Genomic DNA, 14,975 nt, shown 5'->3' with positions numbered 1-14,975 from the left:
GAGGCAGAAACTTTTTTTTTCTCTTTCTCACTAAAAAAATTAAAAAAAAAGAATATGATTAAAAAAATAAAGAATTTCTGTGGTCATGGAGTCTCTCTCTTCACAGCAATAGTAACCCTAACATATCAGTGCAGAACAAGGGAGGGAATGTGGGTAAATATAGTTAAATTAATGGCCGTTTTAGGGGGAGTAAAGAGACTTGATACAGTAGAGTTTTCCTACAATATGTGCAAAAATGAAGGTAATAATTAAACAACCAATTAATGGGGGAGACAGAGCCTCAAATGACCATCTCTTATTACCAAATAAATCTTCCATAGTCAGGACTGGATTATAGTTAATTGAGTCGTTGGCCCAAGTTGTTGCATGGGAATCCCCAAACAACCCAAGCTTTTGCTGAGACTATAACTTATTCTACACAAACTGACATCAAAGGCCCATTGCTAAAGATAACACTTCATATAATTCATTTAACATGGAGAAATTGAGTGGGTGTCTACAGAGAAACTTCATCCCTACATTCTAGTGTCTTTGGTGCAGAAAGGTACTTTGCTGTTTACCAAAGAAGAAATGTAAACACCAACCCATACAAAATATGCTAGTGTAATGGTGACACAAAGATTATGGGTGTAACCAATCGATAGCTGATATAATTTTAATTCTCACTTCACCAGATGGATCCCTTTCCTGGAACTGTTTAGGTGACCAAGAACCTGAGACCAGATAGCCCGGGGACCTAGGGTAAGACCAACTACTACTGTTCTACAAAAAGAAAAACAAGATAAAAAAAGTAAAACCAAATGTAATAATAAAATGACTCCGAATGAAACCGTGTTTCACTCATACATCAGTACTGTGCTCAGCGTTTATCTGAGAAACTTACATTTTATACGTTGTATTTATATCATGCTACTTTGCTTAAAGTATTTATTAGTTCTAAGTTTTGGGGTGTTATTTAGAGTCTTTTAAGTTTACAATGTGTTGTCAAAATAATTATTTTTTTTCTTCTTTGTTTCGTTTTTTTCCTTATTGCTCTTCTGAAAATTTTGAGTTTAATATTGAATAAGAGTGGAGAAAATAGGTACCTGTGATATTCTGGAGTTTAGATGATGGGCTTCTAGGTTCCAGTTTATGATAATGTTGGCTATAGGTTTCTTCTTTATTACATTGAGTTGTGTTCCTATTATTTCTAATTCTTTCAAAGCTTTTTATTATAAATACATATTGTACTGTTTTGAAGGAATTTTTTTGTTTTTTTAGTTTTTCGAGACAGGGTTTCTCTGAAGCTTTGGAACCTGTCCTCGCACTAGCTCTTGTAGACCAGCCTGGCCTAGAACTCACAGAGATCCAGCTGCCTCTGCCTCCCAAGTGCTGGGATTAAAGGCATACTCCACCACTGCCCGGCATTGAAGGAATTTTTGAAATCTAATGAGATGGCTATGAAGTATCTGTTCTCATATCTTTTTACATAGTAATTATTTCTTTTTAACATATTTTGAACCACCTCTCTTGTATGTGCTTATATATATATGCATGCATGTTTATATATGTTTATATATGGTATATTCCATATGTTTGCTGTTTCTTTGGGATTTTTACATGAATTCATGTTGAACTATGTCAAATGCCCTTTGTATTATATAGCCAATTAGTATACTCTTCCCTGGGAAAAACCATTTCTCCTTTTCTCAGCATTCCTCATTTGCTTGTAGCTCAGCATTTGCCTGTAGGTCAGAGGCCAGTGTACTTTCCCCATTCCACATTAGCACATTGTCTTAGTGAGGGTTTCTAATGTTGTGAAGAGATACCATGACCTTAGAAACTCTTTTTTCCTTTCTGTTGAGCTCTATGTTTTTCTCTGTTCCATTCCCTGCCTCTCCTGTCCCCCATTAAACACTCCCCCAAGGTCCCCATGCTCCCAATTTACTCAGGAGATCTCGTCTTTTTCTACTTCCCAGGTAGATTAAATCTATGTAAATCTCTCTTAGTGTCCTCATTGTTGTCTAAGTTCTCTGGGATTGTGATTTGTAGGCTGGATTTCTTTGCTTAATGTTTAGAAACCACCTTTGAATGAGTACATGTGATAATTGTCTTTCTGTGTCTGGGTTACCTCACTCAAAACAATGTTTTCTAGCTCCATCCATTTTCCTGAAAAATTCAAGATGTCGTTACTTTTTTTCCTGTGTAGTATTTGATTGTGTAAATGTACCACATTTTCCTTATCCATTCTTCAAAGATTTAAAGTTCCTGTCATACAAGTCTTCCCACTTGTTTGGTTAGAGTTACTCTGAGATATTTTATGCTATTTGTGGCTATTGGGAAGATTGTTGATTCACTGATTTCTTCCCCAGCCCTTTTATAATCTGTATTCAGGAGGGCTACTGAATTTTTTGAACAAATCTTGTATCCTGCTACATTACTGAAAATGTTTATGATCTGTAGATGTGCCTTGGTAGAATTTTTGGGGTGGCTTATGTAAACTATCATATCATCAGTAAACAGTGAGAGGTTGACTTCTTTTCCAGTTTCTATCCCCTTGATCTCCTTTTGGTGTCTTATTGCTCTAGCTAGGACCTCAAGAACTATATTGAATAGATACGGAGAGAGTTGACAAGTATTTTTGTATTAATGTTCATGAGTGAGATTGGTCTGTAATTCTGTTTCTTAGTAATGTCTTTCTATGGTTTGGGTATCAGAGTGATTGTAGCCTCATAAAAAGAGTTTAGCAATGTTCCTTCTGCTTCTATTGTGTGGAATAATTTGGGAAGCATTGGTATTAGTTCTTCTTTGAAAGTCTTGTAGAATTCTGAGCTGAAACCATCTGGTCCTGGGCTTTTTTTGGTTGAGAGACTTTTGATGACTGTTTCTATTTCTTCAGCAGTGATAGGTCTGTTTAATTTGCTTATCTGGTCTTGATTTAATTTTGGTAAGTAATATTTATCCAGAAAGCTGTCTATTTCCTTTAAGTTTTCCAATTTTGTGGAGTACAGGTTATCAAAATACGACCTGATGATTCTCTGTATTTCCTCCGTGTCTGTTGTTATGTCCCCATTTTCATTTCTGAGCTTATTAATTCAGATATTCTCTCTCTGCTTTTTGGTTAGTTTGAATAAAGGTTTTTTCTATTTTGTTGATTTACTCAAAGATCCAACTTTTTGTCCCATTGATTTTTTGTATTGTTTTCTTTGTTTCCATTTTGTTATTTCAGCTTTCACTTTGATTGTTTTCTGCTGTCTAGTTCTCTTGGGTGAGTTTGCTTCTTTTTGTTCTAAAATTTTCAAATGTTCTGTTACTTCACTAGTGTGGGATTTTTTTCAGCTTCTTTATGCATTTAGTTCTATGTACTTTCCTCTCAACACTGCTTTCATTGTGTCCCATAAATTTAGGTATGTTGTGTTCACTTTCATTGAATTTTAGGAAGTCTTTAATTTCTCCCTTTATTTCTTCCTTCATTCATTGATGATTCAGGTGAGCATTGTTTAATTTCCATGTGTTTGTGGGTTTTCTGGAATTAGTATTGTTGTTTACTTGTAGTTTTAAACCATGGTGATCTGATAAGGTACATAGGGTTGTTCCAATTTTTTGTATTTGTTGAGGTTTGTTTTGTTACCAAGTATGTGGTCAATTTTTGAGAAGGTTCCATGAGGTGCTGAGAAGAAGGTATATTTTCTGTTCGGATGGATTATTCTATAGATGTCTGTTACGTCCATTTCAGTCATAACATCTGTTAGTTTTCTTATTTCTCTGTTCATTTTTTGTCTGACCGACCTGTTCAGTGGTGAAGGTGGAATGTTGAAGTCTCCCACTATTAGCGTGTCAGGTTTAATGTACGATTTAAGCTTTAGAAGTGTTTCTGTGACAAGTGCCTTTGTGTCTGGGACATGGATGTTCAGTACTGAATTTCCTCTTAATGATTTTTCCTGTGACTAATATGAAATGACCTTCTTTGTCTCTTTTGACTGATTTTAACTTGAAGTCTATTTTGTTAGATATTAGGATAGCTACACCTGCTTGTTTCTTAGGTCCATTTGATTGGTATATTTTTTCCAACCCTTTACTCTTAGACAGTGTCTCTCTTTGAGGTTGAGGTGTGTTTCTTGTATGCAGAAAAAGGATGGATTCTGTTTTCATATCCAATCTGTTAGCCTGTGCCTTTTTATAGTTGAGTCCATTTACATTAAGGGATATTAATGACCTGTTATTTCTATCTCCCGTTAATTTAGTTTTCATTATTGGTGATGTTAATTTGTGTGTTCTTTGGGATTTCCTGCTATGAAACCATCAATTGTCTGTGTTTTTGTTGGTATAGCCAATTTCCTTGGGTTAGAGTTTTCCTTCTAGTATTTTGTATAGGGCTGGGTTTGTGGCCAGATATTGGTTAAATCTGGTTTTGTCTTGGCATATCTTGTTTTATTCTTCTATAGTGATTAAAAATTTTGCTAGGTATAGTAGTCTGGCCTGGTATCCATGGTCTCTTAATGTCTACATAACACTTGGCCATGATTTTCTGGCTTTCATTGTCTCCAATGAAAATCTGGTGTACATTCACCATAGCAGAGGTCTGACTGCCCCATGTAGGGGAGAAGAGATTCTGCAATCATACCAGGTAAGCAAGGCCTCTTTCAGGGCCCTTAGCATTGAACTCATTCACATTACTGAGGGCAGATGGAAAATGTTCCCTCCTGGCTCAATTTTCAAACAGCCTTCTGCTTGGCCACTGGGCCCTTCTGTAGTTCAGTGGTGTCCCTGACAGGACAGAGGCCTGGCATAGCGATCGAGTCTGACCCACAGGCTGGTTCTATCGCCAGTAACTCAAAAGCAGGAACAGACTGTGCCACCAAACAAGTCCACGGTGATTCACGGTAGGCCTCTTCCAGGTGGAGATGGCATGCGGTTGCAGATGTCTTTCTCCTCACAGCATCAGAACTAAGTCTTCAACTGTTTGTATGCCACCGTGTCCTTTGCCAAACCTTTGCCTCTGAGTGAGATGGAAAGACAGAGCTTCGGGCGAGTCAAAAGGCGAGGCTTCTTGGCCCTCACGAATGACAGTGCTTCACTCGGTCCGCTGGACCTTCCTGGCAGCAGGGGCTGGCTTTTTGTTGTTGGAAGTTAGGAAAAGACCTCCAAAATTCCCTGGCTTTGGAGGCTGGCATAGAAGTGGAGAGGAAGTGAGTGTCAGTTCAGACCTGTCCTCTGTAGTCCCTAAGTGAGGGCTGATGGAGGGTAGGAGGGTGGGAGTCCTGAGGTGAGCAGAACAGAACGGTGCTGCTTTATTTGAAATGTTTTCTTACCTCATTCTGTACCCCAGTAAAGGGTCCAGCCTCATCCGTCTGGCTTGGCCATGTTCCTGTCACTGCTCCACTGCCTATCCGGTGCAGCTCATGATCCCCGGTGCTGCTTGCCACGCTAGCTTTTCTCCTGACCGGTTTCAGTTCACCTTCCAGTGCCCTGCGTCTGAAGCCTACACAAGTTTCTTTTCTCCTTTTTTGATTTGTTTGCTTATTTTCGTTTTTGTTGGTGTTCCTTTAAGTTTTTATGTTGTTGGTTTTGTTTTACCTGTTTTTATGGAGGACTAGTAGGAGGGTATTCACATGGCTCCCTCTGGATCGGGATGGGAAAGTAACTCTTTGTATTTCCAAGGTGGTTTCATGTCTATGTATTTCTCTTATATAGGACTGTCTTGCTAGTCTATCCCCTGCTTGTCTTAGTTCTTCCTTCCTATTACTACATGGATATTGCCTCTTGGGACTTACAGCAGAACCGCGAATGCTGGTATACACAGGATGGAGTTAGTGCTGCTCTAAGTTTCTAACCCTGTTGAGTACGGATCTCCCTTTTCCCAGGTTCTATTTGAACTTTATGGACTGATTTGGGTTACTGTACTCAAGAGTTAAGGAAACCATAGTGATTGGACCTTGAGACTATCTATTGCCTTCTCAGAGTTTTCCAGCTCAGGGTTGGGGCCTAGTTACAGTTTGATGGATCCTCAGTCCCAAGAATTATGAGAGCCTAGAAAAAAAATGAAACCTTGGCCAGGAACTAAAAATACTTTTAAAAGATACCTTTCTACATGAGTTCTGCACGCACCTTCAGTGAATTCAAGAGAAAGCAGTCTTAAGACTCCTGTCTATTTAAAGTGCTTGGGAAACATGAAAGGGAGGAAGGCCATGGCCCGCTCACTCTTGCCTTCAGATAGGGAGCTCAAATGTGACTTTAATATTTTCTCTCTTGTCTTTTCTGGGTAGAACATAAGAAGTGGGTGGTAATTTGGCGTAATGGTTTGCTCATATTACTTCCCGTTTTTGTTTTCTGTCTCCTTCATTTCCATTAGGGCCATAACTTCCCACCCTGTGTAGATAGAAGGTGGGCTCAGTTCAGCTATTACTGCCCTGAGGGAAGAACTACTTGTTTGGGAGCTAATGTTCTCTGCCATATAGTTGACAGTGGTTAGGAACGCTCCCTTCCCTGCTTCTGTAACAGCAAAATTCTATCCTTCCTCTTCAATTAGTTGTATTGACCACTCTGTAATCCTATTATGTATCTGAGTGTGTGTGTATGGGGAAAGGGGTTCTTTAAATTTCTGTGCTTTGTGGTTTTTCTTCCATAAATTAGTTCCCACCATCGCATGCCCAGGGGCCACTGCCTGGCATTATCACATGCTGGGATCATTGGGGGAGGGTAGTGTGACTTTTACCACTGTCCTTTGTTTTGGAGATTAATTTTTACTAAGTAATCCTATACAGATAGCTAATGAACTATATGTGTTCCCCTGCCCATATGGCTGCTGGTGTAAATAAATTGCATTTTCCCATTGCTAAACAGTAATAATAAAATTTAAAAAGTATAAAAAAAAAAGAAAATCTGGTGTAATTCTGATAGGTCCACTTTTATATATTACTTGGCCTTTTTCATTTGCAGCTCTTAATATTCTTTCTTTACTCTGTATGTTTAGTGTTATAATTATTATGAGGCATGGGGACTTGGTTTTTTTTTTTTTTTTTTTTTTGATCCAGTCTATTTGGTGTTCTGTAAGCTTCTCAAATCTTCTTCATAAGCATATCTTTCTTTAGGCAGGGAAAGTTTTCTTCTATGATTTTGTTAAATATATTTTCTATGCTTTTGAGTTGAACTTCTACTTCTTCCATACCTATTATTCTTAGGTTTATTCTTTTCATGGTGTTCCATATTTTCTGGATATTTTAGGTTAAGCTTTTGTTATATTTAATGTTTTCTTTGACTGATGAGTCTATTTCCTCTATTGTATCTTCAGTGAGATTCTCACTTCCATCTCTTGTATTCTGCTGCTCCTGCTTGTGTTTTTGGTTCTTGATCACATTCTCATGATTTTTGCTTCTATAATTCCCTCGGCTTATGCTTTCTTTATTGTCTCTATTTCAGTTTCCAAGTCTTGATTAGTTTCTTTCATATGTTTGATTGCTTTTTCTTTGTTTTCTTTAAGGGATTTGCTGAAGCTTTCAATTTTTTATTTTTTATTTTCCTCTATTTCTTTGAGGGAATTTCTCATTTCCTCTTTAAGAGTTTCAAACATTCTCCTGAATTTATTTTTAGGTTATTTTTTCCTGCTTCATCTATATTTGGTTGTTCAAGTCTTGCTGTTGTAGGGTCTTTAGGTTTTACTGGTGTCGTGTTGCTCTTTGAGGTGTTGCATGCGTTCTTACCTTTTCTACTCATCTTTTCCTCTAATAGGTGTGATTGGGTCTGTCTGGGATTCTGTTTATTAATCTTCTAGGTGCCAGTGAATCCAAAGCTCAGATGGTTGTTCATCATAGTACAGTCAGTGCCATGGTTCTAGTTACCCCTTAGTCACTCCATGTTCCTGGAGATTACTCAGTGCTCCCGGGCTTTGCTCCACTCCAAGGAGTGTCTCAAGCCTGTTTTAGCCTAGGTTGTTGGCTCAGACCTGTTCCTCTAAATGCGCCTGGTCTAGTCCATTCCTGCAGAGGTCTCTAACTTGGGATTGGTCCTGTAAAGGACTCTGGCTCTGGTCTCCTCTCTTGGGGTTCCCAGGCTTGGGTATTCCCAGACCTGTATAAGACCTGGCTCAGGCTTACTCCCTCAGAGGTCCTGGACTCACACTTGGACTGGCAGAGGTTTCTGGTTCCTGCCTATTCCCTTGGAGGTCCCAGATTCATGCCTAGACCCGAAAATGTCCTGGCTCAGGCCTAGTTCCTGGGAGGTTCTAGACTCCTGCCCAGACCCATAGGGGTCCTGTCTGAGGTCTACTCTCTTGAAGGTCCCAGATTCAAGGCTGGACCTTCAGCAGTCTCTGTCTCTGGTTCACTTGCTCAGAAGTTGCTCCCTGTACCTGTTCCTATGGAGTTCTTGTCTCAGGTCTGCTCACCCCTAGGTCATTGGGTGCCTTTCTCCCCTAGGCAATAGCTAAAAGGGAAAAGGAATAAGGGTCCTGGAATGTGTGACATATATTTTGGAAGCATGGCTGTTAAGCAGCACTGTGTCCTTGAGAGAGAATATGTTGGCCCAGGAAACAGAGTGTGGAAGTGCCATCTGTCGTCATCACTTCCAATTGTGAGCATCCTGGAAGGTTAAGTATGTACATAAAGTATTTACAGTAATGGCAGACTGTTATCCCAAAGCTTTGCCGATGTATATTCTCCCCCAGTTGTGCTGCATGTTTCTGATATGCCTTTGTTTCACACTCACATTTGCCATTGCTCAGCTCCTCAAAGTTTACTTTTGGCAGGAAAGTCAAAGTCACAATACCCAAGATGCCTGGGCTTCCAAAGGCACCATGAGGTCTGAGTCTTTTTCTCTCCAGTAGTGGAAAAGAAGAAAAGTACAGGTCAGCTCGTCAGAGTGACAGCTGGATGGAGTTGAACTGTGATGGTGGAATAACTTGAAACTTTTGTTAGTTCTACTTTGAGATTTCAGTGTTACTCTGGGAAGAGTTGCTCATTCTGACTTTGGGCCTGCTCTCTTCTATGCCAAGTGGTGAGACCCAGTATTTTCCTTACTCACTAGGATTTGAACGCTTATTACATCATTGTGTGTGTGTGTGTCCTGGGATAACAGTGTTAAAGAAACCTTTGACTATTTGGGCAGATAGAACAGTCATTTTTGGAAGAAAGATATAGATAGTTCAATGCGAAGTTGCAGAAGTTTATTTTTACATAGCTGTTTGAACAGAGTTCATTTCACCTTTTTTTTTGTTGTTGTTTTTTCTCCAGAGATACATACAAGAAAGGAACACCTTTCCCACAGAGAAGTTTGGTGATGGTGATCTGATGGAGGAAGGTCATTGGCTAATAAAGAAACTGCCTTAGACCATTTGATAGGCCAGCCTTTAGGTGGGTGGAGAAAACAGAACAGAATGCTGGGAGGAAGAGGAAGTGAGCTCAGACGCCATGCAGCTCTCTCCAGGGCAGACACGATGCAGCCAGCCACCAGGTCAGATATGCTGAATCTTTCCTGGTAAGCGCAGCTCGTGGTGCTATATAGATTATTAGAAATGGGTTAGATCAATATGTAAGAGTTAGCCAATAAGAGGCTGGAACTAATGGGCCAAGTAATGTTTAAAAGAATATAGTTTCAGTGTAATTATTTCAGAAAGAGCTAGCCGGGCGGTGGGAAGCGGCCCGCTGCACCTACTACAACAGTGATCTGTGGAAGACCTTCCAGTTTATGGTGTTACAAGGATTTCATGAGTAACAGTCTTCATGTAGGTGGTTACTGGGTATGTTTTCTCACCATCAGGACATATGCCCTTCGCTGACACAACTTCTGCTTTCACTTGTAGGAAAGTTTTTGCTACAGAAAGAAAAGCAGATCTGTTAGCTCATGAACTCCACATAGCTTCATCCCCACCCCTCCCTGCTTAACATACTGTGATTCCACTTTCTATACACATGGTACAGTAGCTGTTTGAACTCCCTTCCCTTAGTTTTGGCTCTTTCTGTCCTCTCATATCCTGTCAACTTGGTATCTGGTCAGTATTACATCCATTTTCCCCTTTTCTGCCTGCTGTCACATTGATTCTTTTATTTATTTATTTTTGAATACTCTGATAGATCCTGACCTCCACCACTCTCTGACCTTTATGAGCAGAGAGAAAATGTTCCCACTTACCAGAGCCTTGGATTTCCCAGAAGAAGTTGTTTGTGGCACATATGCAAGCCGTGTATGTTGCATGAGCACTGAGGTACTTGATGTTTGCATTGTCCTCAGTGCTGACTTTGACCTGAAGCAAAGCGAGTGGGGGAAGAGTTAGAGTGTCAATACAGAGACAGCAACCTGGGGTTGACCATGAAACAACATAAGCAATTCCCAGGGCAGTATATGCTTGGACTACCAAATAGTTCCTTTTAACTGTCAGGATATACCCGATGCTTAGCAAGTTCTCTGTTATTTATGAGTCAAATTCAACTTTACCCCCTATTGAGTCTAATAAGGAAAAACTGGTGTTTTCTCTGGCATAGGGAATGGCTGGAGTTTAAAAGTGTTTTGACAAGTTGTCCTATATCTTGGTGACTGTGTCCTTTGCTTTACAGAATCTTTTCATTTTCAGGAGGTCCCATTTATTGTTTCTCTCAGTGTCTGGGCTAACTGGGGTTATATTTAGGAAGTGGTCTCCTGTGGCAAGGCATTTAGGTGTACTTCCCACTTTCTCTGTATGAGGTTCAGTGTGGTTGGCTTTATGTTAAAGTCTTTGATCCATTTGGACTTGAGTTTTTGCATAGTGATAGATATGGATCTATTTTCATTCTTCTCTATGTTGATATCCAGTTATCATATGTACTCACTCAAAACTGGCTTTTAGACATAAAGCAAAGAAAACCAGCCTAGAATTCACAATCTCAGAGAATCTAGACAACAAAGAGGACTCTAAGAGAGGCAAACATGGACCTAATCTACATGGGATGTAGAAAAAACAAGATCTCCTGAGTAAAATGGGAGCAAGAGTACCATGAGAAAGAGTTGAAGGGAAGAGAGGGAAAGGGAGGGAAGCATAGAAAAATGTAGAGCTCAATAAAAATCAATAGAAGAAGAAAACCTTAAAAAAACAAACAAGTTATCATATATTACATTTCCCATATAAGAGAGTAAAACTGTGCGTGCATGCGTGTGTGTGTGTGTGTGTGTGTGTGTGTGTGTGTGTGTGTGTTTGAGTGCGTGTGTCTGGGTATGTTTGACTCATCAGCTGGTTTAGTGTTGGATTACTAAGCCCTTTATTTTAGAAATGTGAAGGTTGAAGAATATTGCTGCATCATATACAGGGCATTAGTTCCCTTGCCCTTGCTCCGAGGCTGAAGATCTCTAAATTAGAGTCAAAGAGAATCTCCAGAAGCAAGAAGGGTTAAAGCAGGAAGCACAGGTTGTCTACTCTGGTGTGGTGATCTGACTATGACAAAGACTGGCAAACAAATGGAGTCCATAACCACAGCTCTCTTGACTTTTGTGTTCTGGCTTTGTGACAGAGTTCCTCTCACACTGATTTTTCTTTCTGTCACAGAAGATGAAAGTACCAATACCTGGATCCCTTGCATGAGATCATGAAACTTTGTACTTTCTGAGTGAAAGATACCATTTTTGACTTAAAGTAACATGTTTATTGCACAAAGAGAAACTGTGCCAGCTAAAAAATCCTTGTCTTACTGTTATTTAGATTTTGTTTTTCTTTCAGCCAAAAGATATAAAACTTTTAATCAATGGTCATATAAAATGAATAACTTCTTGTACTTGACTTAAGCCATCTGCTGTGCTCAAAACTAAGTAGAGACAATCAGCATATCTGCCCAATTCCAGATCAAATAGCATTTTTAGCACTTATTTTTAGTCTGGGTAAACACCAGGTACTTTTACCCTGTATTTCTAATATGGCTTTTCGTAAAATTAAAAAATTTCCTTTTTTTATAATGATTTTTTATTTTAATTTTTAAAAAAGTTTACATATATATATATATATATATATATATATATATATTTTGTGGTTTGTGTGTGTGTGTGTGTGTGTGTGTGTGTCTGTGTGAGCATGTGTTCATGTGTGTGTGTCCAGTGTCCACAAACACCAGAAGATGCCCTAAAACAAGACCCATCTGGGGTCCTCCAAAAAAGCAGCAAGTGCTCTTAACCACTGAACCATATCCCCTGCCCTTGAACTTTCATTTTGTTTGAACATTTTCAAAAAGACCAAGGAGAATGTTAAGGAATTGTTAAAGACAGTGAGAAGAAGGTGAACATTTTGGAACAATTGAAGAAAACAGTAGACCCAAGAATGAAGGAGGAGACATTGTGTGTCTGTGCATATTGTGTATAAATAGTCCCTCACCCTGAAGAACAGCAGAGTCACCTTTCTCCTATAGTTCCCCTTCCTTCCAAAGTATATTGATCTGCATCTTCTTGACTCTCCACTATTTCTGCATGATGTGGAGTCAGGGGAGAGAGGAGGTAGGGCCATAAGACCAATAGTGTTTCCTGTTCACTGCCAGTCCTATTTGTCTTTGTCTCACTGTGATTTTCCTTGAATTTTAGGTTTCCAATTGTTTTTCTTTCCTCTTACACGTTCTTCTTGTTTCATTGTGAAAGACCTTTATCCACAGCTACAATTCCCCACTCACCAACCTCATTCACTACCTTATTACTTTACTTTAGGAATTTCTAACACATACATTTCTAACACAAGCTCTCTGAGTTTCAAATCCACATATACAGAAACATTCAAAGGGCAGCATTTAGCACAATATTAGCTCATTGAAACTTCTTTACTATATAATACTTTTTTGTGCTAACTCTCAATTATTCACTTACCGCCATACATTTATTTTCATTGTTTGTAATTGTGAGTTTCACTTCAAATTGATTTGCATTTTTCATTGGAGAAATTTTCATGTTTAGTGAAAGTAGATTACGCCTGTAAGAGCAGAAAATGTGGAAACAAAAAATCACATTAAAGTCAAATACTCAGGTGTCCTTTTATGGACAGGCAGAGAGAGCCCGCAGGACAAACTGCGAGACACCTGTAAAGCTTAACACTTTACTCTGGAAGGAACCTTTGCATCTGACTTTTCTCAAAGTATTCCATGTTTCTAGCCAACACACGTATCTAACAGGATGAGATGAATGAAGGCCAGAATAAAAAAAAAACAAGTCACAGTCCTTGACACCCTCTTGAATTGGAGGCCGGGGCTGGCAAAGCTTCTTTCTCTTTGTCTGTTCTTAATCATCATTCCACGGTGGAAATTGACAATTTCACAGTCTATTTCAGTGCATTTATCTTTCTCTTTTCTTTATACAGTGGTCTAAAACTCTTCAAATCTCTCCCCCTTCCAAAAGTTGAAGTAGCAGAAGGGTTTAAAACTTTCTGGGTCTCATTATTTAATTATGTAGATCAACCCAGCTTCATAGTAACAAATGATTCACCTGACCATTTTCTGTCTGCTTGCTCCCCTTAGGCCTTAAGTAGGGAAAACATAAAGTTCTAGTTGACAAAAGTTCAATTCTCAACTCAAATTAAATTCTCTTGGCCTCGTTTCCTATGTTGCCCAGTCCTCTGCCTCTCTTACAGAAATTTTCTCCCTTTGCATGTAAATATCCCCATCTAAACCTCTATGGATTCATTACCATCTTGTAGAGTCTCCTTTTACATATGATTCTCTGTACTGTTAATGGATTCTGATTTCTTCCTGTAACTAAAGTTTTTCTTCTTGTCAAAAGATTAGGAGCCTTTGTATACCATTTTCTCCTGTAAAAATAGGAATCTGGTACTTAGATAATGGATTAACCACACAAAGAACCTTGTGTAACAATTATAGAAAGTATATAACAGGCATGGAATGGGAAATACAATCAAGTTTGTGCATTTTTTTACACAAACCTCCTTCAGTTGTGGTCAACAGAGCCCTGCATATTGGAGTTGATGAATAATGTTGGCTTCTGCCATGCAATTTAGATGATTGTTTTGTGGATTATTGATTAGTTTGGTTTTTGTTGTTGTTTTAGTCAAGACATCCACTCTGTCACCAGGGGAGTTTGAAAGTGCATTCCTTTGCATCTGCACAGCAAGTTTAAAATTAAAGGTGAATTATATCGTATCCATAGCTTATCCCCAAAATGTAGGCAAGGCTCACCTCTCTGCCCATACTTCTCATTTTGGTGAAATTCATGAGGCTATAAACCGAGACAGATAAATCATTTTAAACAGAAATGTTTTTCTTCTTGTTATTTGGTATCAGGAATAGGCTTGAGGTGCTACTTGTTTCCTCAGAGTTTAGAAAAGTGAAACTCAGGCACAAATAGTGAGTGAGAATCCAATATGTGTCCCAACCAAGTAGGAACATAGCTCTAGGTTGTATAGAAAAAGGAGTGCCTTACCAATCATGTTGACCATGGGCAGTCTCCAGAATTAAGCACACGATCAGGAGACACATAACAGCTCCGGACTGGTAGAAAACTTGAAGAGAAGGCATGCTGCAAGAGTTGACACTGCAAGAGTCTTGACCATCTGGAGCCTAGATCTCTCCTTTTATTTACAGCAGACAATGAAGCAGATGGGCAGCTCCACCCAGCGAAATTTGTCATATGTCGGGATCCCTTCCATTGTGACCTTGTTTATTCTTCTGTAGCAAAGGTCAGAATTCAGTTGGAACTTCAAATTAGATATTTTTCTTTTTTCTTTTTTGTCAGTACGAGATCAGTATGTTCTTAGATTATTAGGATGGATACAGTTCCAATTCTTTCTAAACAAAATCAGTTCTCTTTTTTTGTCCTTTGCTTTCTTACCTGCTCTTGCTGTGGAAATATTTAAATGCTAATTACTTCTTTCTGTCTTCTGGGACCATACAACCTCATCTCCCTGGTCTCTCAGAGAACCCCAACTAAAGAGTTTTTTATAGTCGAGCCATGACTCAAAATTTTATTATTATTCATCTCCCCATATTTGTGTTTTTAGGTACAAAAGGTCTTCTGTAGAAAATGATGTTTTTCCTTTCATACAAAGAAAG

The 14,975-nt window shown here is 39.0% G+C and overlaps 1 protein-coding gene across 1 annotated transcript; it reads right to left on the bottom strand.

Moving 5' to 3' along the window:
- Positions 1–9,658: 9,658 nt before the first annotated feature.
- On the bottom strand, positions 9,659–14,441 carry LOC121435724 (prolactin-inducible protein homolog). The gene is made up of 4 exons (XM_041635190.1): positions 14,347–14,441; positions 12,784–12,886; positions 10,105–10,216; positions 9,659–9,786 (listed from the first exon to the last, which is right to left on the bottom strand). Exons 1-4 carry the CDS (start codon positions 14,439–14,441, stop codon positions 9,659–9,661), a joined length of 438 nt encoding a protein of 145 aa, XP_041491124.1.
- Positions 14,442–14,975: the final 534 nt, after the last annotated feature.

Source organism: Microtus oregoni, unplaced genomic scaffold, assembly GCF_018167655.1.
Source record: "Microtus oregoni isolate MIOR12 unplaced genomic scaffold, Mior012 000046F_ref0000063, whole genome shotgun sequence".
Lineage (NCBI taxonomy): Eukaryota > Metazoa > Chordata > Mammalia > Rodentia > Cricetidae > Microtus > Microtus oregoni.
The sequence above is the reverse complement of the archived record's forward strand: the minus strand, read 5'-3'. Positions and strand labels throughout refer to the sequence as shown.